At 43.0% G+C, this 23,664-nt stretch overlaps 1 protein-coding gene across 4 annotated transcripts in view; it reads right to left on the bottom strand.

Moving 5' to 3' along the window:
* Window positions 1-23,664, bottom strand: part of PAK6 (p21 (RAC1) activated kinase 6) — a 290,545-nt gene that overhangs the window by 36,969 nt on the left and 229,912 nt on the right. For all 4 annotated transcript variants that reach the window (XM_073609984.1, XM_073609985.1, XM_073609983.1 and 1 more), the window contains 2 exons: window positions 9,922-10,142; window positions 5,233-5,847 (listed from right to left, as the gene is read on the bottom strand). In XM_073609984.1, coding sequence (XP_073466085.1) covers window positions 5,233-5,847; window positions 9,922-10,125 — 819 coding nt within the window. In that variant the 5' untranslated portion in view covers window positions 10,126-10,142. The remainder of the gene's footprint in view (window positions 1-5,232; window positions 5,848-9,921; window positions 10,143-23,664) is intronic.

Here is a 23,664-nt window from a genome sequence, read left to right as displayed (position 1 = left end):
TACAGATGATGGTGCTGGGTACAAACAAGGTATGTTATGAAAATGGAAAGGTTTTATTTGAAATTTTCTAGGGAAGACAAGTTTAAGCAAATTAAACTTCAGCTTTAAGTCATGAGTAACTAACCAGTCCTAAATATCTTCGGACTCTGCAGAGAGACAGCCATGCACACTAGGGACGGGCTAATGCACAGAAGACAATGAGTAATGTGTTTCAGTCAATCCCTGCCAGTTAACAGATTATATACTAGATGTCCCTGTACACAGACATGAATCAGAGGAAGCAGAGATTGTCACGGATCATTTTTAACTTCTTACTCGTACCCACTTCTACACCCCTTTTTTGCAGCTAACTACTTTTTTATATACAACAAAAAAACTATAGTATATTAATTCTATACATTGACTTAATTAAATATTGTGGTCAAAATCTTTATCATCTTAACAGTATACCAATGTTGGCTTATTTTCATAACTTTCTTACTAAAATATTGCCCTGGAGGATGATTGCTCTAACTCATAGCAAAATACCTTTATCCTTCTGAAGACTCCAGCAAGTGACCATTATTGTAGCTAAGAAAGCCCTAAAACATGTCTACACAAATACAATTTAAGTCTTGGCGTACATTCTTGTTGATAGCCGCAAGAAGGTGGGCTGATTTACTGAAAACAAGCTTAGGGCTAGGTGCACACTTCGCGCATGCTCCTGCTATACATAAAATGGCCAGCCTTTTTGCAGACACATAGTAGTGACATTAATTCTTAATTGCATCCCCATCATCTTGCTAACGCGCACACCAAATCACATTGTAACTATGCATTTTGGTGCAGCATGACTGTTTTAAAAGGATCATGCACTTTCATTACTTTTTTGCACAAAGGGCAGTCCAAAATGAGCTGCCCTAAACAAAGCACCTGAAATTTCACAAAAATGTGTACACTCCATTGCACTCACACCCAAGAGGAAAAATGTAATATATATTGCAGCATATCAGTCCTTAGATGTGGTGGCTACATTAGTGTTCTGTTTTTTTGTTTTTTAGTTTAAAAGGAGAAGTTTAGTCAAAGCTATTTTGGCTGTATTTCTCCTATGGATCACAGGAGTGCAGTTCATTCTGCACTCCTCTGACCCGTTTTTAGCCAACAGCAGGCCAAAGCCCACTGTCATGTGATGTCACTCAGCTGGTCCAGGCTCTGCATCAATCCTGAATTTACAGGTTGGATCCACCCGGATGCCAGGACCAGCAGCTGGCTCAGCCTCCCAGCATGCCGCTAAGAGCCTGGGCCAACCGCTTCTGCCCCCTCCACAGCCCAGCACTCCAGTGAGGATGGAGAGGCAGAGCAGAGAACGGGTGACTGGCAGTCACTGGCTCTCTGCAGGCTGAAGACAGAGATGAGCAATCAGCGGTCTTTAATTGCTCAATTCATGGTCTTAGTGGCAGGCAGCAGGGAACAGCAGGATGACAACGCTCACTCACCTTACTGTATCTATGGGAAGCAGCATTTTCACCCTAGGACAGAACTACAGAACACTTCCCCCTCTCCCCATCTCCATACCATAGGGGGGAGGTGTTACATAGTTAGTCTGGTTGAAAAAGACACAAGTCCATCTAATTAAACTAAAAGAAGTGTTCTTTAGTCCTCAGAGATAGCTGCGAACAGTGTAATTATTAACAGTCAGCATGCATACAGAGCACAAGTATATTTTTGTTTTGTTTAACAGACCAAAAAGGGAACAAATAAAGGAAGTTCACTTTTAGAGTCCCACTCTCCAAAAAGTAAATAAACAGAGTATTTCAAACTAAGGATACAATGAGAAAATGCATAAGGAGAGATTGACTTTAGTGTAAACAGCATGTCAAACTCATCTGTAGACCCCGGGGCTAGTGGCAGCTAAAATTATATGCAAATCTTGGCTTTTCCTGTAAACATTGAGAGTACCTCCACCCAGGGCCGTCTTTAACGCAGGGCAAAAGGGGCAGCTGCCCTGGGCCCTGTCATTGCTGTGGGGCCCAAAGCAGCTGCCACTTAAGCCCTGCGCTGCCCGCAGTTTTTGTGGAGTAGCGGGGGGAGCCGATCCCCCCTGCTCTCCCAAGCGGCTACATTCATTATACAGGAGAGCGGGACAGCTGCGGGCTTCATGTGTTTGAGCCCGCTCGTCCCGCTTCTCCCTCTGTCAGGAGCTGCGGACCCTAGTCAATGACAGAGCGAGAGCGGCGCTCTGTGTTCCTCCCGCCCCCACCCCCGCCTGGCAGACCTGTGTAGCACACAGCCGAGTGAAGTTTTCTGGCTGTGTGCTGGGTCTGATAGGCTGGGACTGTGTGTGTTCGTTGCACCGCCGTGTGATCAGGTAAGAAAGAACAAGGTGAAGAGAAGGGGAAGAGGATTCATTTGTGCAAAGATGGACATGGGGGTTACAGAGATGGACATGGGGGGGTACAGAGATGGACATTGGGGGTACAGAGGTGGACATGGGGGGGGTACAGAGATGGACATGGGGGGTACAGAGATGGACATGGGGGGTACAGAGGTGGACATGGGGGGTACAGAGGTGGACATGGGGGGTACAGAGGTGGACATGGGGGGTACAGAGGTGGACATGGGGGTTACAGAGATGGACATTGGGGGTACAGAGGTGGACATGGGGGTTACAGAGATGGACATTGGGGGTACAGAAATGGACATGGGGGTACAGAGGTGGACATTGGGGGTACAGAAATGGACATGGGGGTACAGAAATGGACATGGGGGTACAGAGATGGACATGGGGGGTACAGAGATGGACATGGGGGTACGGAGGTGGACATGGGGGGGGGTACAGAGGTGGACATGGGGGTTACAGAGATGGACATGGGGGGTACAGAGGTGGACATGGGGGTTACAGAGATGGACATTGGGGGTACAGAAATGGACATGGGGGTACAGAGGTGGACATTGGGGGTACAGAAATGGACATGGGGGTACAGAAATGGACATGGGGGTACAGAGATGGACATGGGGGTACAGAGATGGACATGGGGGTACGGAGGTGGACATGGGGGGGGTACAGAGATGGACATGGGGGGTACAGAGGTGGACATAGGGGGGTACAGAGGTGGACATGGGGGGTACAGAGGTGGACATGGGGGTACAGAGATGGACATGGGGGTACAGAGGTGGACATGGGGGGTACAGAGGTGGACATGGGGGGTACAGAGATGGACATGGGGGGTACAGAGGTGGACATGGGGGGTACAGAGATGGACATGGGGGTACGGAGGTGAACAGAGGCGGTGGGGGGGTACAGAGGTGAACATGGATGGGGGGTACTACAGAGGTGGATAGGGGGTACAAAGGTGGACATGGGGGGGGGGGTATAGAGGTGGACGGAAAGATATAGAAGTGAACGTGGATGGGGGTAAAGAGCAGAACACAGAGGTGGATGTGGGGTACAAAGGTGGATGGAAAGATATAGAGGTGGACATGGGGGGGGGTACAGAGGTGGATGGGGGATACAGAAGTGAGCTGTGGATGGGGGGGGGGCAGAGGTAGACAGGGGATACAGAAGTGAGCTGTGGATAGAGGGGTACAGAGGTGAGCTGTGGATAGAGGGGTACAGAGGTGAGCTGTGTATGGGGGGGACAGAGATAGACAGGGAATACAGAAGTGAGCTGTGGATGAGGTAAGCAAAGTGATGTGCAGAGGTGACCAATAGATAGTTACCTTGCGGGAGGGAGGAGGATATGCAAGTACTGCCCCTTGTGCTGATTTTTTTCTGTGCCCTGTATGATACAAACACCTCAAAGTACACACCCCCAATCCCTGTGTGTCATCCTGGACTCCTATCTCCCCCCTTCCCCCATTATCTTGAACTCCCCCATCTCTCCCCCCCCCAATCATCCTGGACTCCCATATCTCCCCCCCCACCCATCATCCTGGACTTCTCTATCTCTTCCCCCCATCATTATTATACAGGATTTATATAGCGCCAACAGTTTGTGCAGCGCTTTACAACATGAGGGCAGACAGTACAAGCAGAATACAATGCAATACATAAGTTTACGTGTTTGTTTTGTTTTTTCGAATGTTGGGGTGGAGAGACAATTTGCATGGGGGGGGCCCAAGAATTTTTTTTGCCCAGGGCCCAATCAATAGTAAAGACGGCCCTGCCTCCACCCAGTTCTGCTCCAGAGCCTCATTATTGGTTCTCTAATGTGAAATCTGGCCTCATTAACCACCAAGAAGGCTTATGCTTTATGGAAAATACGACCGTGTGTATGTTCCATCGGACTTTTTGCTGGCGGAATTCCAGCCAGCAAAAGATTGAGAGCATGTTCTCTATTTTTCGGTCGGGAAAAGTTCCTATCCGAAAATGCGATTGTCTGTTTGCAATTTGGACGCGCAAAAAATCACGCATGCTCGGAAACAATTCGACGCATGCTCGGAAGCATTGATCTTAATTTTCTCAGCTCGTCATAGTGTTGTACATCATCACCGCATTCTTGGCGGTCGAAAGTTCAGAGAACTTTTGTGTGACCGTGTGTATGCAAGCCAAGTTTGAGCGGAATTCCGTCGGAAAAACCATCCAAGTTTTTTCTGACGGAATTTCTGATCATGTGTATGGGGCATTAGAAGGTAGAAAGGTTAGATAAGCTAACCCTTTAAATACAGGGAAAGTACAGGGAAAGTCAAGAGTTGTAAATAGATTCAGCTTCCTATATTTTTGACCTATTAATTGTTTTTACATTCAGTTTTCTGTAAGGCCCCTTTCACACTGGGGCAGTTTGCAGGCGCTATTGTGCTAACAATAGCGCCTGCAAACCGACCTGAAAGTGTTGCTGCCCCGAGGGCTTTCACATTGGAGCGGTGCGCTAGCAGGATGGGAAAAAAAGTCCTGCTAGCAGCATCTTTGGAGCGGTGAAGGAGCGGTGTGTATACCGCTCCTCCACCGCTCCTGCCCATTGAAATCAATGGAACACTGCGGCAATACCGCCGTCAAAGTGCCTCTGCAGAGACGCTTTGCGGTGGTTTTTAACCCTTTCTCGGCCGCTAGCGGGGGGGTAAAACCACCCCGATAGCTGCTGAATATCGACGGTAAATCGTCGCTTACCAGACGCCGCCCCCGTCCCAGTGTGAAAGGGGCCAAAAGGTAACCTATGCTGATGAATGTTCCATCATCTGCTCAATTTGAATTGCCCAGGTGTATTACAGGTAAAATGTAAATAGAAGTAGAAGTAGTAAGGAAAACAATCAAACCTTTATCTTTTGTGCTGGAACAGGCTCTTCTGAACTCTTCCCATCAACTGAGGATGTGAAACCACTCTGTAGATGTTCAAGTTTTGAAATGTTCTCTGCGGGTTTTGGCACAGTTCCTTCTTCTAGGAGTGTTTCGTGGGATAACTGTCTCCTTGTTGATGTATGTGCACGTGTGGTTTCATCAAAGCTATGACCTCCACTAATGGTCTTGTGAAGACTGCCAGGTGTTGTTTTGGCCTGGGAAATATGATCCACTGTATCCTGAAAGTCTCCAGGATCTAGAGACTTTGCTTTGCAAACAGGACCATTGGGTTTGGATGGGCTGTCCTCTGAAGGTTTGTAATCAGGCCACATAGTCTGCCGCCTGATAGCCTTAGAGTTACCATTACAGTTGACATAATTGCCATACTTGTCTGATATGTTCTGCTCTGTAATAATATACTGTCCATTGTTTAGCCTTTCCTCACTTAGAACTCCCAAAGACTGAGCTCTCCTTCTCGTCAAAGGGCTTCGTCCTCTCAGGGTGTTGGAACTGCTTGCAGAAAGTTTTTGAATGTCATTCAATATCCCTGAGATATATCCTTCCAAGCAGATGGTACTACCACGGACAACAGTCTGTTTAAAATAAGATAGACATTTTATTTGAACTATTATTATTAAATGCACTGTCTACTGTTTACAAATACGAGGGCCCATAATACAGCACACTATCAACACAACTGCCACCTATTTGGGTGTGGAGGGGGGGGGGCATTGGGACAGCTGCTTGCCTCAATCTAATGCACTGAGTGTGATTTCTGTCTGCAATTTGGCCCCTCTGCTATGTGCAGGAGTCATTTCTGAGAGACTGCGCTGACTCCAAGGGATTGAGGGGGACGGGGAGGGGAGATCCAGCACACTGCAGGTGATTGACAGCTTCAGTTGTGCTTTTTTACCGATGAGACTGAGTAGAGGGTGGTGTGTTCATTCCCTCCACTCTGGTCTCAGATTACACTCAGCTCTCCTCTCTGAGCTATGCAGTGTGTGCCATCAAATCCCCGTCCCCTGCCCCTGTAAGCTCAGAAAATCTATGTAAATTTTGTGAATGGATGAAGAAAAGAGTAAGTACATATATCAACATTAAAAACAGTACAATTATACAACTTGAGGATCCTCTAAGCATGTACAAAATTGGAAAACTCGTGAATCAAGGAATAGAGTGCAGTCAAAAAAGGTTGGGTCTAAATTGAATAGACATGTGATGCGAAAGGGGGACAAGTTATGAGCGTTGAGCTTTCCCATGCCACTCTAGCCAGTGTGACAATTTCTTGAGGGAACATGCGTTCATAAGAGCCATGGGTATGTAAAAAAGTAACAGTAGTTACATTTAATGCAAAGTTTCCCTTGTGATGCTGGTTGCTCTCTTAGTTGAAATCTGAAGTTCTCTGCCCCCCTCCCCCCCTACTACCACAGATGTGATCTTAAAGTGGTTGTAAACAATTAACAACCACTTTTTACTACAGGTAAGCCTATAATAAGGCTTACCTGTAGCTACCCCGGATATCTCCTAAACCTGTTTAGGAGATATCCCCTGTATCTGCATGTTAGTGTGCCGTTACCGGCGGCTCTGGCCGATCACAGCGCCAGAGCCTACAAAACCCGGAAGTAACCCTGGAATCATTGTCGCCTGGAGGAGTGCTGTACGAGGACCCTTGCGAGGGCTTCGATCTAAGGTAAGTAATTCATAATGAGCTAGTATGCTATGTATACTAGCTCATTATGCCTTTGTCTTGCAGGTTTTTTTTTTTCTTTAGTTAGTGGGTTTACAACCATTTTAAAGTGTTGTGGGTGTTACCATAATTGGCTGGACCTGTCACAGGCAATTGTCAAAAGTGCCAATTATTGCTGCCTTTTCCACCCCCTCCTTCAGTCACAGAAGCTGTACTATACTATATGCACGCTACAACTAGAAGACAAGCAGATGAATTAAAGGCTTGCCTCCTTCATTCATAGATTGCTTTTTATTGATGGAAGCTATAGTACATTTTCCGTAAATGGGGGAGGGGGGGCGAAAATAAGCAGGTTTAGTCATAACGGGACATAAAAACACATAGGTTGGACTTGATGGACTTGTGTCTTTTTTCAACCTCACCTACTATGTAACTATCAATCTTGACTAGTGTGTGACAGGTCCAGTTGATCGTCTTAGCCCCTGCAGCACCAGAAGAATACATCTGTTGGGAGTATAAGGAAGAAGGGAGTCAGAGGATTTCAACTAAGAGCATTCAGCAGCATAAGGGACACACTTCATTGAATGCATGTATCCTCCCTGTGAATTTTTTATCTATCTATAATATATCGATTATATCTATAAAACAGACAGTCGATATTATTCTTTGCACCAAAGAGTCCAGTCATCTGCCCTTGGTGGGTGGCACACATCCACATGTCAGATTCTCACATGATATACACCGATATACCTGTAAGTATGCACTCAAGGTTACAATATCAAGTTTTGGTTGGCTTTATTTTTTTTAAGATTAGGAACGGTTTCGATGTTATTACTGCTTGGAATAGCGATTTGACTTGGATTGTATAATTGTTTTTTGGTCGTTTTTGTTAGTGCTTATTTGTTATAAAATTTTCAAAAATAAATTCTGATAAAAAAAAAAAAAATTTTTTATATATATATATATATATATATATATATATATATATATATATATATATATATATATATATATATATATTTATATTACATATTATACTATCTCTCATTAGGATAAAAGATATTATAGGCCGGCCCAGGGTTCTTCTTTAACCGCTTCAGCCCCGAAAGATTTTACCTCCTTCCTGACCAGAGCACTTTTTGCGATTTGGCACTGCATCGATTTTACTGAGAATTGTGCGGCCATGCGACATTACACCAAAACAAAATTGACATCCTTTTTTAATCAACAAATAGAACTTTCTTTTGGTGGTATTTGATCACCTCTGCGGTTTATATTTTTTGCGCTATAAACAAAAAAAAGCGACAATTTTGAAAAAAAGCAATATTTTTTACTTTTTGCTATAATAAATATCCGCAAAAATATATAAAAAAACTATTTTTTTCCTCAGTTTCAGCCAATATATATTCTTCTACATATGTTTGGTAAAAAAATAAATAAATAAATAAAATCACAGTAAGCGTATATTGATTGGTTTGCGCAAAAGTTATAGCGTCTACAAAATAGGGGAAGGATTTTTGGCATTTTTATTATTTTTTTTTATTAGTAATGGCAGCGATCTGCGATTTTTATCATGACTGCAACATTATGGCGGACACATCGGACACTTTTGACACCATTTTGGGACCAATGTCATTTATACAGCGATCGGTGCTTTAAAAATGCACTGATTACTGTGTAAATGACACTGGCAGGGAAGGGGTTAAACACTAGGGGGGATCAAGGGGTTAAGTGTGTCCTAGGGAGTAATACTAACTGTGGGGGGGATGGGCTTACACTGACATGACAGCAATCACTGCTCCCGATGACAGGGAGCAGTAGATCCCTGTCATGTCACTAGGCATACCAGGGTAAATCTCCCCATTCTGCCTCTCCGGGACACGATCGCGGACACCGGCAGACATAGAGTCCACGGGACCCATGGGCATGCGTGCCGACTAGCCCTGCGAATTAAAGGGGACGTACAGGTACGCCCATTTGCCCACCGCTGCCATTGTGCCGACGCATATCTGCGTGCATTGGCCGGCAAGTGGTTAAAGTGGACACATCTACTTATATCCATTGATAGCTTTCTTACAATATCCCATGTTGATTGTGTATATTGTTTTCATTCATGTGACATTACTAATTGTTATTGCTGTAAGCATTATTTCAATCTAGTCTTGGCTGTAACCAGGATTTGGCTGAATAATCCTCGTTTTAAACCTCTCATCTCGAACAAGTAAAGTCAGAGAGAGTTGAAACTATTCGCCATGTGTCTGTGTGTCATTTAAAAGGTATACACAACATGTCTGAACCCAGAGTGTCAGAGGGGCTGGAGAGTTCACAGGGTCATGGCAGCACATTATCAAGCAACCCCCGAGGGGGTAATGCTACATATATAATTTATATATAAATGTATTTTTTTTTTCTTATGGAAGACAAAAGGGATGCTGAACAAACATTCCTGCAATTTCTATAGCTTTTGCCATCAAGATAAATCAAAATTGCTACACTGGATCAAATGAACGGTTTGGGACGTCCCGCCTTTTTCAAATTCAACAGGTGTTAACTGTTGAACTTGAAAAGTAGCAAAAACAGCCATGTTCATACATGCATTAATATGTACAAAAACACTATACTATCCTGGGTTTCAGTGGTTAAAAAAATGTGTCTAGTATGATTATTTTCCCAAAAAGTCGATCTATTCCTTTCTGTGTAAAAGCTATTTTGAGTATTTGAGTCTTTTATGATCCTTATAGCCTCTCAAACAAATATTGAGAAAATTATAAACGATGGATCTTATTAAGCCGATTTCCCTAAGAATGTTAGCTTCACTTTTGGTGAACCATGGCATAGCAGTTAATGATGTGTTTAGGTTTCCAGGTATCAAACATAATAATTTAGCTCCTGTACAAACCTAGTACTCACTGTTTGAGATATCTGACAATTATGAAGGCTGTGAAAAGTGATGTTGGAAAATGCCATTCCCACAACTCACCTTCATAGGCTTTAGCTGCACTGGAGTGATCCTGGAAGGGTCCACTACAGGTTTGGGACGCCGAAGGGTGTCCAGTACATTTTGCCATTGTGGAGGTAAGCCAACAAACTTCCCTTCCTTGGCATCAAAGGAGGTATGTACACGATGCTGAAAGTTCAGAGGAGCAGAGATTTCCGGTCGTTTCTTTTTCTTTTTTCGAAACATGATCTCAGACTGAAACACTAAAGCAAAAACAGGTATAGTTGGTGAGCAAACATTTTTCTAAAATCATAACATAGCATGTATCTGAGCAGTTCTAAACAAAATCATGCTTGAATTATTGTTGAGAACTAAAGCCTAGTACACCGGCCGAATTGTTCAATAGAAACCAGCCAACATTTGGCCCTGTGTATATGGCAGCTGGTCAGCCAGCTTCTGTTGAAAGCTCATGACCGAAAAATGTCTGCGGACTGGCTCCGGATCAGCACTCTCAACCAATGGCTAAGAGCACTGACCGGAGTGTTCTGGTGGGGGGCCGCCCCCCTGTCAGAACACAATAGCACAGCAGGGGAGATCGGATTGTTAGTACCAAAATAAACTAAACTAGTGGTGTGTACGAAGCTTAAGGATAAATATGAAGAGAGCTGGAGTGTCATAATCTTTCACAGCACTTTATTCGGTAAAAGATAAGTGATCTGGGGTATCCAAACAAACCCAGAAGAATGTTAACGTGTTTCAATCCAACCCATAGCTCAGAACTAAGGATTCCTTCACACCACAATGTGTTCGATGAGCACTGGTGAACCGACGTACATTGGCATGTTGCATTGCATTAATCTTTAACACGTGCCATTTTCCTGACTTCCTGGAAGATGCAAAAGGTATAAGACAGGAGTAGGCAACCTTAGCACTCCAGCTGTGGGGAAACTGCATATCTAATGAGGTATTGCAGGACTGACAAACCAAAGGCTGGGGCATGATGGGATTTGTAGTTTCCCACAGCAGGAACGTCAAGATCGCCTACCCCAGTCCATGGCATAATAGAGGATAAAAACTTGTGCTGGCCTGCTGTGATGCCTGTGCATTGATGGGCATTGCATTGACATGCATTATACGTGTTGCATCATACTGAAAAAAATAGGGCTTGATCTACTTTATCATTGCATATCAGCCCAATTCAACAGTGTGAACGGCTTCCATTCATATACCCCTTTTTTCACAGGTCTATGCATTGGCATGTGTTGAAAAAAACAATTTGGTGGGAATGGACCCTAAATTGAAAATGTGCTCTACAATCCCTGGTAAAATACTTGTAAAGACTGGCCATAGTGAAGAGCTCACTTTGCTTTGCTCCATGGCACATTTACAGTAAATCTTATATAATAAAGTGCATAAAACCACTCACATCAAAATTCATAAATTAATAAATAAATCCACAATTCATAAAATATGCACTCAAAAAACGGGTAAATAAATGAATTAATAAATACTCCCAAAAAGTTCATAAAATTCATATAAAGTGGAAAAATCACAGTAAAGTGCTGGAAAGATCAAGGCGTTCTATTTATGTGTCTGGAAATACCCAGAAAAATCTTGTGCCTCCAGTATTTACCAAAGTGTGCTCCACCAAGAAGGATATCAGGGCCTCTTACCAGAATCTAAGACCTCTACAAAAAGAAGGTCTAACAGCACTTAAGGGAGAGTATGGGAGTATTTATTTGTTTATTTATCCATTACTTGAGTGCACCTTTTATGAATTGTGGACATTTTTAATTTATGAATTCTGCCATTCTTTCTTTGCAAATCCTCTCAAGCCAAGTCAGGTTGGATGGGGACTGCCAGTGGACAGCCATTTTCAGGTCTCAATAGGGTTCAAAGTCAGGGCTCTGGCTGGGCCACTCTAGGGTATTCACAGAGTTGTCTCTAACCCACTCCTGTGTTGTCTTGGTTGTGTGCTTAGGATCGTTGTTATGTTGGAAAGTGAACCTTCAGCCCAGGCTTAGGTCCTGAGTGCTGTAAAACAGGTTTTCATCAAGGATGTTGCTGTACCTCTTTCCATTTAGCTTTCCCTCAACCCTGACCAGTCCCTGCTGGTGAAAAAGACCCCCACAGCATGATACGGTCACCACAATACTTCACTGTTGGGACGGTTTTGAGCAGTGCCTGATTTCAACCAGAAAAAGTTTAGATATGGGGCCAAACAGTTCAATCTTCATCAGACTAGAGGAACTTGTTCCTCACAGTCTGAGAGCCCTTCAGGTGCTATTTTTGCAAACTCAAAAAGAGAGAAAGTTTGGTCGGCGGGACTTTGAATGAGGCCACTCACTATATAGGGTAAGCATGTGGGATATAAAACACAGTGTTGTAATATTATACATTCAATATCTACTACTGATCTCAATCCACAGAAGTGCTGGCTCACTGTCACCTACATGGTGAAGAATGGAAGATCAGTTTGCCTGTTTTAACAATATTCATGTGCAAATACAACTGCAAATCAGGGCCACTGATAGGGAAGTACAACCGGCCCTATTGTACCAGGCCCACCCCATCAGCTACACAGTGGGGCCCGGGCAGCATTACAGTTCATTACTGCATTAAAAAAAAAAAAATCTCAACAAATCCCTCCTACTTATGGAAGGGAGTATATTATTTTCTTAGGCCCCATCAAGTCAACAGAGGGGCCCAGGAGGTGAGCGCATTTCTTTATTTTCTGGGCGCATGTACATTGTGCCGCCTCGCTACTCTATTAGCCCCAGACGGCGGGGAGTGATACTATGATTCTCTGCCTGGCCCCCATCCTCAGGTGCTGAGATGTAAGGCAGTTAAACAGCTGACAGGGAACAGCAGGAGGAGAGAGTGGCTGCAATGGAAACAGTGAGTGAATAATAGAGCATAGAATCCTCACCAGGGGCATTGCTAGGTCTACAAAAGATCTGGGGCTAAAGCCCATAGCAGCAAAGCCCCCCTCATTACATCAGGATCCCCAGAGAGCCTCCCCCTTACATTGGGGTCATCAGAGAGCTTGTCACATTACCTGCCACAAGATGCAGATTGTCAGATTGTCACTTGCCATGCCACCTATCACTAGATGCAGATTGTTACATACAGAGAGGCTGGGTATATAGAAAAAAGGCTAGTGTATACAGAGAGGCTAGTGTATACAGAGAGGCTAATGTACACAGAGAGGCTGGGTATACAGAAAAAAGGCTAGTGTATACAGAGAGGCTGGGTATACAGAGAGGCTAGTGTATATACAGAGAGGCTGTGTATATAGAACAAAGGCTAGTGTATACAGAGAAGCTTGTGTATACAGAGAGGTTGGGTATACACAGAGAGGTTTGGTATACACAGAGAGGCTGGGTATATACAGAAAGGCTAGTGTATATACAGAGAAGTTGGGTATATACAGAGAGGCTAGTGTATACAGGGAGGCTGGGTATATACAGAGAGGCTGGGTATATACAGAGAGGCTGGGTATATACAGAGAGGCTGGGTATATACAGAGAGGCTGGGTATATACAGAGAGGCTGGGTATATACAGAGAGGCTGGTTATATACAGACATGCTGGGGTATATACAGAGATGTTGGGTATATACAGAGATGTTGGGCATATACAGAGAGGCTAGGTATACAGAGATGCTCGGTATATACAGAGAGGCTGGGTATACAGAAAGGCTAGGTATATACAGAGAGGTTGGGTATACAGAGAGGCTAGTGTATACAAAGAGGCTGGGTATACACAGATGCTGGGTATATAGAGAGAGGCTGGGTATATACAGAGATGCTGGGTTTATACAGAGAGGCACCTAGATGATCACTCGCTCTTACACTGATCTCCCTTCTCTGGCTGTCACCGAAGCACGGACGGAGTGCAGACTCAGTGAGAGTGAGGCGGCCGTGCGGGAAGCGATGTGTCAGGCAGCCCAGGACACTTTCGTGGTAGGGCCAGCCCTGGACTCTGGGCTTTGGGCCCCAGATTCGGGGCTCTAGCCTCAATAGCCACCCCCTAGTGACACCACTGATCCTCACTGTGTCCTATTATATATACACCTCACAGCAAAGCAGGATATCATCAGCAATACAATAATCACACAAGCAGCACAGTAAGCAGGTGCTCTATCATGGCTCTGTGTCACGTGGCTGTTGGGTGCTGACTTTGTTATGGCTGTACTGTGTTACAGACTGTAACACAGTACAGCCACAAGTTAAGGTCAGCCCAGCAGCCACGTGACACAGAGCCATGATAGAGGACCTACTTACTGTGCTGCTTGTGTGATTATTGTAATGCTGATGATCATAAGACACAGTGTGATGCTACACTTAATTTTGGGGAGCAGTAAACAAGTTGTTCATCCCTCGTGAAAGCAAAAAAAGAAAGAAAAAAATGTAAAGCTACAGTGTAGGATTTTTTTTATTTTTAATAAAATAAATAAAATACATTCGAAAAGAAATTTAAACAGCCCCCGCTCTTTTGTGCTTATGCGCAATTGCAAACACACATTTTGGCTCCGCATGCATATGTAAACAGCAACAAGCCTGCATTTTGTTTCGATTCGGGTTCAGGGGCGGGGCCAGGGTGGGGTCAAGGAAGTGGTTGAAGGGGACCCCGTCAGGTAGGCTGTACGGGGCCTGATAATTTCTAACAGCGGCCCTGGTGACAACTACTGTAGCCAGTATAAAACTTTATGATAGGGTCATTACTTACAGGTCTCTCCGTAACATTACATAAAAGAAGAAAGCTAGGTAGAATTTCTAAAAATTAAATTCCAGTTATGAATATTTTTACATAGATACATAGGTCCAATTTGGACCAATTTAACTACGCATAGGTGGAGATTGTGACATCACTATTCTGCCTCTTCACCTTTTACAATCAAAGCACAATTTGCATTCATTGAGGAAATGCAAAGAGATTTCTGAATGGCACCCATGTCAAGTGAGCGACCCCCTTTGTTCACAGTGCAATGGGGCAGTCGCTTGGCACAGGATTCAGAAGCTAGTGGAGATCATTGTAGTAGCTAAGCCTACTACAGTGATTACCAGTTTCCAGGCAAATCCCGCAGGCATGGTATATGCAGAGTTACATTGGTCCAAGCTGGATCAAAATAAAAAATATCCATACCTAGATTTATTCTTTAATAATTTGTGACCTGGGACTGTCATTTCACAGAAAAATACATTCTAATGCCCTGTACACACAATCGGACATTGATCGGATATTCTGACAACAAAATCCATGGATTTTGGCTCAAATTTGTCTTGCATACACACGGTTGCACAAAGTTGTTGGAAAATCCGATTGTTCTGAACGCGGTGACGTAAAACACGTACGTCGGGACTATAAACGGGGCAGTAGCCAATAGCTTTCCTCTCTTAATTTATTCTGAGCATGTGTGGCACCTTGTGCGTCAGAATTGTCCACACACGGTCGGAATTTATGCAAACGGATTTTGTTGTCGGAAAATTTTATAGCCTGCTCTCAAACTTTGTGTGTCGGAAATTCCAATGGAAAAAGTCAGATGGAGCCCGGCCATGTACAGGGCATAAAAGCCGACTGACCTTGAGTTTAATGTAAGTACTAATGATACTCACAGGCTATGCTCATGATACAATCCTATAAAAAGGCAAAACATGAGTTGGTTATAGCTAAAAAAAATATTAGTCCCATGCTCCAAACACAGAACCCAGTAATTTGTTGCTAAGACATAATGAGTACTAATGAAACATATACAATTCATAACCATGAAACAATACATTGTTAAAACAATGCGTCACAAAAACATTCTAATACTTTAATGAACCCCACATTATAGAAGTGTATTTATAGTGATAATAATTGCTTAATATTCAACATTAATGGTCAAAATACTCAAGGCATGAAAGTCCAGCAATAACCTAACAAGTCCACCAGCTAGAAGCTCTCATTATGCATTATTTATGTAGAATCAGCATATTTCACTATACTTTACAACGATACTTTACAACAGAGTATAGCAGGCATGCAATAATAACAGTACAGAAACGAGACCTCCAAGTTCTTTGTGGACTGCAAACACCTACCCCTAGGTTATGGAGATGACTAGAAGGAGAGGGGTTTCTAATTCAATCCAGGTAAGCAGGCGAGCGGGACAACTCTAATCCTCCATTGATACAGTACAGTACAGAGAGTGTTGTCACCCCATACCAGGAAGTGTGTTACTGACAGGGTCACCAAATGAGAATAAAAATAAATAAGTGCATAAATAAAATAAAAAAAGAAAATGAATCTAGCCACCACATCTAAGGAATGGTACACAAGGACCTGCTCTGAAAGCTGTCAAAAAGACCGCCAACAAACAGCATTCTGTTTGATTACCTAATGACTCGGGATGACCTCTACATGCTGGGGCAAAGAGGAGGGCAGTAACATGTTTAGAAGGAATCCCCTCATTCTCAGATCTGTTCTGTCAGAGAGGGTCCCTGTGATGCCAGGCAGAAAATTTGGAGCTGCCATTTCTGCACAACAGCCTTGCTTTGTATCCATCTTGGCAATTCCTACTACCCATGCTGATTTTTAAGAATTGTAATTGTAAGTGTGCTATTTTATTCTCTCAATAAATGTATACTGTCATGCTAATGAGGATCCTGCGCACCTGTTTTCTTATTGTTTGAGCTGCCTTGAATCATCCAAGATCTCCTCTGGAAGCTGCGAGATTCTCTCATTAGAAGCCCCTTGATCATCTTTCTGATCGGATTGAATTTTATTGGTGTTACTGACATTGGACATTACATAGTTACATAGTTGGTGAGGTTGAAAAAAGACACAGTCCATCAAATCCAACCTGTGTGTGTGGTTTTATGTCAGCATTACATTATATATCCCTGTATGTTATGGTCGCTCAGGTGCTTAGCTAATAGTTTTTTGAAATGATCGATGCTCCCTGCTGAAACCACAGCCTGTGGAAGAGAATTTCACCATCCTTACCGCTCTTACAGTAAAGAACCCTTTACGTAGTTTACGGTTAAACCGCTTCTCTTCTAATTCTAGTGAATGGCCATGTGTCTTTTTAAATTCCCTTTCACGGGAGAGTTTTATCCCTATTGTGGGGTCACCCGTATGGTATTTGTACATTGAAATCATATCCCCTCTCAAGCGTCTCTTCTCAAGAGAGAATAAGTTCAGTGTTCGCAACCTTTCCCTGTAGCGGAGATCCTCCAATCCCTTTATTAGCTTTGTTGCCCTTCTCTGCACTCTCTCCAGATGCAGCTCATCCTTCCTGAGGACTGGTGCCCAGAACTGGACAGCATACTCCAGGTGCAGCCGGACCAGAGTCTTGTAGTGTGGGAGAATTATTGTTTTATCTCTGGATTTAATCCCCTTTTTAATGCATGCTAAAATTCTGTTGGCTTTGCTTGCAGCAGCTTGGCATTGCATGCCATTGCTGAGCCTGTCCTCTACTAGGACCCCCAGGTTCTTTTCCTTCCCAGATGCCCCCAGAGGTTCTCCCCCCAGTGTATAGATTGCATTCATGTTTTTGCCACCCAAATGCATTATTTTACATTTTTCTACATTGAACCTCATTTGCCATGTAGTTGCCCACCCCATTAATTTCTTCAGATATTCTTGCAAGGTTTTCACATCTTGCAGAGAAATTATTGCCCTGCTTAGATTAGTATCATCTGCAAATACAGAGATTGAGCTGCTTATACCATCCTCCAGATCGTTTATGAATAAATTAAATATGATTGGTCCCAGGACAAAACCCTGGGGAACCCCACTTTCCACACCGGCCCAATCAGAGTACTCCCCATTTATCACTACCCTCCGAATTTTCCACACCGGCCCAATCCGAGTACTCCCCATTTATCACTACCCTCCGAAAACTTTAGGCTGGGTTCACACTAATGCGAATTGGATGCGGGTTTCCTTGCATCCAATTCGCATGACAGAAGAGTGTGACTGGCTCTCAATAGAACCAGTTCACACATCTGCGGGGTGGCCGCGAAGCGGATTACCCAAGGGTCCTGTGCATCTTTGGCTCCATTTCAGGTCCGAATTCAGGCAAAATTTGGGCCCGATTCATCCCTGAAACAGAAAATAGGGACACACCTGACCCCTGTGAGCTGCATCCGCACACAGTGTGAACCCAGCTTTAAAAATAAAAAAGTTAAAAACACTTAATTATTTTTTAAAATAGGCTTGAAGGTTAATCTATACAGTGTTCCAATCATAGGATAAGTGAACACTCCAAAATTTCCATAGGCACAGCTGCCCCCTCCTTAGATTTCACCCAAGAAGTAGCCCTTGTTCTCTATACTCATCCTGGATCAGTAGCAGCTGCATCAAATTCACTTACTTGCTTATAACTTAATTATATCAGTGCCTGTTATGGAGGTGTTAAACATCCCACAGATTACAAAGGGAAAGAACTGGTTGGGTCCAACCAATTTTTGTCACGCACGCAGATTGTTAAACAGAGCCATTATCCGGTTTTCAAAATAAGTATTAATGTGTATTTACTTAAATGCTTTTAATAGAGAAACAATTTCTTAGATGCATATAGTTTCACAGCTAATGTATGTGAACGCCAACATGTATCTATGAAATTACAGTAATGGTAGTGGGAACATAAAAGTTTGATGGATAAATTAATTGCAAAATTTAGCATGTCAGCCAATGTTTGGGGATTAAGTGTCTGAGCAACACACACAAACCACAGATGCTGCAGGCTAAAGACAAAGAAAGGTGACTTCATTGTTTTATGAGTTGGAGAGAAGTCACTTCCTCGTTCCATGATGAATCAGCCATGTGATTACATTGAGACTAGAGGCAGTACAACGGGTGATACCCAATGACTCCTACTTCTCGAAATCGCTGTGCAAGTGTACAAATACCAGCACAGAGCACCTCTTTGGGTGGAATCTTCTTCTTTTACAAGTGTTTTTACAGTTATAATTTGTACCGGTTTTGGAATTACTTATATACTCTAAATCCGCGTACATACGAGCGGAATGTCCAACAGAAAAAGTCAGACGGAAGTTTTTCATCATATATTTCGTGTGTGTGCCTCATCTGACTTTTTTTTTTAGAAAATTCTGACGGACCTAGAAATAGAACATGTTCTAAATATTTCCGACGGAACCAATTCCTAACGGGAAAACCGTTCGTCTGTATGCTGTTCCGACGGACCAAAAACGACGCATCCTCTGAAGCAAGTACAAGACGGAAGCAATTGGCTACTGGCTATTGAACTTCCTTTTTCTAATCCCGTCGTACGTGCTGTAAGTCACCACGTTCTGGACGGTCGGACTTTAGTTTCACCGTGTGTAGGCAAGACCGATTGAATTGAATTCCGTCGGAGTTCCGTCTGAGAAATCTTCAGAGTTTATTACGACGGCAAAACCGGTCGTGTGTACGGGGCATAGGGCGACCTACAGGCTACATTATATAATGATGGCATATGATTTTCATATAGAAACAGCAGTTGAAATTTTTTGCCATAATGCACTCTTGGGCCCTAGATGTACAAGTAGTAATCACACAAGATTGTACAGAACTAAGCCATCAGTCAAGCATGCCAAGGACAATGTGCTGTCTAAATACAGCCCTGCCATTACACATTCAATTTTTTATCCTCTTGAAATGCTGCAGGTCAACAGACTGCAAGTCTATATGTTACAATTAGTAAAACATTCTTAAAGAAAATCAGAGTGCAAGTGAAAAGGAGATTAAATGGATAAAAGCATATCTAAATCCAAACGCAAAAAGGTAAGGTGCCTACATCAGTATTTCATTTCCAGGCCTTTTTTCCTTTATTTTCACCTGGTCATCCCATGATTAACACACTTCCTGTACCTGGATGGCTACACCCATTCACTCCACTGCATCTTTGGAAGGATACAACAAGCCAGCACTACAATGAAGATCCTTGGTATCATTTATTATGTCAAACAGCTAACAACAGCCTGACAAGGACACTAACGCATTTCAGCCATGCAGGGCCTTACTCATCTGAGTAACAGAATGGGCTCCTACTGAGCACATAGAAGAGACCTCATGTGTGCTTATTAACTCCTTCCTTCCCTTACCTTGTGATCATGCCTGAGATCTCTGTAATGCTAGTCTGCTCCCAATGACCATGGGAGACGGACTACAGGAGAGGGAGCCAGAGCATCGACCTCGCTACTGGAGGACCCAACACCTACCAGATACCGCGCCTAACATCTAGTTGTTTTTTAGTGTGTTCTTCCCTTCGGTTACCCATGGCAACTTCCTTCTCTTCCTGGTCTTGCCAAGTTAACCACTCATAGTGATGTTACTCATATCCCATAGTGCTTTACAGACCCAGGTTCTTTGGAACACACCAGAACCAACATGCACCCCTTTGAACAACTTCAGACCAGGCTCAAAGTGGTTGAAACAACTTTACTGTTGGAACTTTAACAAAACAGCATGACAGGCAAAAGTCCTTCTCCTATCCAACCCTATCTGGGGGAGGCGGTAAAAACATTCACCCCTTCCCCCTGACTAGAGCAGCCAAAGCAGACTAGCTCACAGTAGGCAACCTGCCCACACGTTTGTATTCCTTTCAGCTGTTTTTAGCCTTTTGACATAATAAAGCACACCAAAGATCTTCACTGTAGTGCTGGATTAATTCACCTATTTTAATACTTTATTCTGACTGCTTTATGGAGGGTAAATTCGTGCACAGGTGTTCCTGCCAAGTTGTTTGGATGAGGTGATTGAGCACTGCTTTCCTTTTGCTTATCTGACTGGACTACAAATACGTCTACCTTTGTTTCAATTACTAACTACGACCAACTAATAATCTCCATTACAAGGGTATGAGGAGATTAGTAGTTTAGAGAACACATTCAGGTCAACTCACAGGAGGTGACAAGGAAACTGCATTTCTGGCAAGATCAACAGCTATTTTTTGTACTTGCTGAAAATGTCCTTAATTTGAAGGCAGAAAACCAATTCAGCCACCACATCTAAGGACTGGTAAGCTGCAAAACATTACATTTTGTAAAGACGGCTACAGCGTGTAGTAATATCGTGTGACATAAAAAACAGGAACTACCACTATTTTATTCTCTAGGGTTTCTGCTTTCAGAAAATATATAATATTTGTGGGTTTTGTGTAATCTTCAGGCCTAAAATGATTTTTTAAACATGTGTGCAAAACATGCAAAAACGGCTCTGGCAGTGAAAGGGCTAAAGGGAAATCGGCATTGATAATCAGGGCACTGATTATCAGTGTCCTGATTATCTGTGCAGTCCCACCAGTGCTGCCAATTAGTGCTAACCAGTGCTGCCAATCAGTTCCCCCTAGTGCTGCCAATCAGTGCCCACCAGCGATGCCAATCAGTGCCTCCTAATCTGTGTCACCTCTCAGTGCCGCCCATCAGTGTCCATCAGTGCCGCCTATCATTGCAGCCTCATCAGTGTCACCCCATCAGTGCAGCCTAATCAGTGCACATCAGTGAAGGAGAAGAATTATCTGTTTACTAAAAAAAAAAATTAAACATTTTCCATCTTTTTTTGTTTGTTTAGCAAAAAAAACAAAACAAAACAGTGGTGATTAAATGCTGCCAATAGAAAGCTCTAGTTGTGTGAAAAAAAAATGATAAAAATTTCTTATGGGTACAGTGTTGCATGACCGAGCAATTGTTATTCAAAGTGTGAAAGCGCTGAAAGATGAAAATTGGCCTGGGCGAGAAGGGGGTAAAAGTGCACAGTAGGCAAGTGGTTAAAGAGCAAAATAAAATATAGCAAAAAAAAAATAAAAAAGTTTTTCCGTATATGTCATAACCATATGTGGCATTGTCATGGAATCAGCAAACAAGATATACACGACACTTTACACTGGATACTTCATCTAGCTGCTGTCACGAAAACGGAGCAAATGTACACAGATGGCACAGCTTAATCTGGTGTAGACAAACAAGTGTGTGTATTTATATGTCACCATCACATTGTTTATGTTCTGTTGCAATGCTGTCCAACTTTAGTGCTCATATGCTGTGTACAGGCCAGAAAAATGAAGGAAAACACATTCATTTTATATGGTATACTACTCATGTCTTCCTTGCTTATTGAAGGCATTAAAAACTAGGTGGATTGTGACCCGGAAGGGCTGAATTAGACAATGATACTTTAATAAACAGGAGAACCAACAGTCTGGTATCAATATTATTGTGTTCATATACAATGCCATGGGATTCAGGATCTGATATCACCCTGGGGTCTCCATTGTCTAGCACTGATAAATCTATTGCTGCACATCTTCCTTTAGCTGTACTACAGTTATACCTCAAAAGAGTGATAGAGAACAATTATAAAGGTTACAAAACATCTTCCTGAAGATATAGTAACTAAGGATGTTTGTCCACCAAAACACCCTCTAATTGGCAGACCTGGTAGAGTCTAGCATTCATTATTGTTGAGCATTCGGCTTAACAGTTGCAGAATGGTAAACTCACTGACCTTCTCTAATTTCCTCTGTGCACTCTCTCTCCTCTCTTTCATTCCTGTATAAGTATGACAACATATGATAAATTAGCTGCTTACACTACAATTTCCAAAGTTCACTATTTCTGAGTACCAATGTAAATGAAGAAAAATGAGGAAGGGAAAATATAGCCCAATAAATCAGCATTATCCGATGGGATTTCCTTGGTTTGTACAGAAAGATACAAAGAAGAGCATACGTTGAGTAGCATGATCAGATAACCCTTGTGATTTAACACCCAAAATCCCTAGTTTCACCTATAGCCATGTATAGTAACAACTTCAAGATTGTATAGGTAGAAGTGGTGGAAAGGAGGTTGTCCACAGGTTGCTGGCCTGGGGTTTCAGGAAAATAGATAACTGTCACCTGATCAGAGAGATTCTGACAAATTGAAATGATTATTGACAGTCAGACTCCACAACTGAATAAACTCAATGACCCTTTTAATTAAAAGGATATACACAGAGAAGGTAAGCCCAGGCAGAAATAGCCTCATTCAATATTCTTGAGAGCAAATTGAGTGTTAGCAGAGACGCGAACACCAAAATACTAAAGAAATCAGGTGTAAAGCATACACACTTAGGGATGCTTGCACATATAGGAGCTTTCATTGCCTTCCCCTATGCCTGAATGCCCACCATTCTGAATGGGCAAAGATTCAAAGCTTTCAAGTAGTGTTGAAGCTTGCCTGCTTCCTTCCACGCCCTAGATGTTTGTACTTTATATATGCTTGCAGCTCTCTTTTTCTTTTAGAATAGAGGGACTAAGAGAATAATCTATAACATTGAGGGGATATTGCTATCTGGTCTCATTATACACTGCAAAGTTACTTCACATCATAGTAGGGTTACCACCTTTTCTTCAAGCCAAACCCGAACACTTTAGCGGCACAGGGCAAGTTTTTTTTTCTGTAGTATACACTATGGAATTATAAAAGACCTGGAACAGTGGGTGTGACCAAACTGCTCTTGCGGACATCACCACCCCCCCTCTCCTCCCCCCAGAAATGCTGGACCTGCCCCCAGCGGCCTGCAGCTCCCAGGTGGGAACAAAGTTTTGTGTTACTTGGGGAGCCACAGCCCAGTCTGAAAAATGTGTCCGGGCTTCAGACAGACTGAGTGCCTTAGGTGTGTTTCAGAGTTCTCATGGCTTATTGCAAAAGACAACTGTAGCTGGAAGTGAGGCCATCACATGCATGACAGGTTATGAGACTGGACTGTCCCCCAGCATTTTTTACGCTGATTTTTTCTTTTTTTTTTTTGAACA

Source organism: Aquarana catesbeiana, linkage group LG13 (genome assembly GCF_042186555.1).
Source record: "Aquarana catesbeiana isolate 2022-GZ linkage group LG13, ASM4218655v1, whole genome shotgun sequence".
Lineage (NCBI taxonomy): Eukaryota > Metazoa > Chordata > Amphibia > Anura > Ranidae > Aquarana > Aquarana catesbeiana.
The sequence above is the reverse complement of the archived record's forward strand: the minus strand, read 5'-3'. Positions and strand labels throughout refer to the sequence as shown.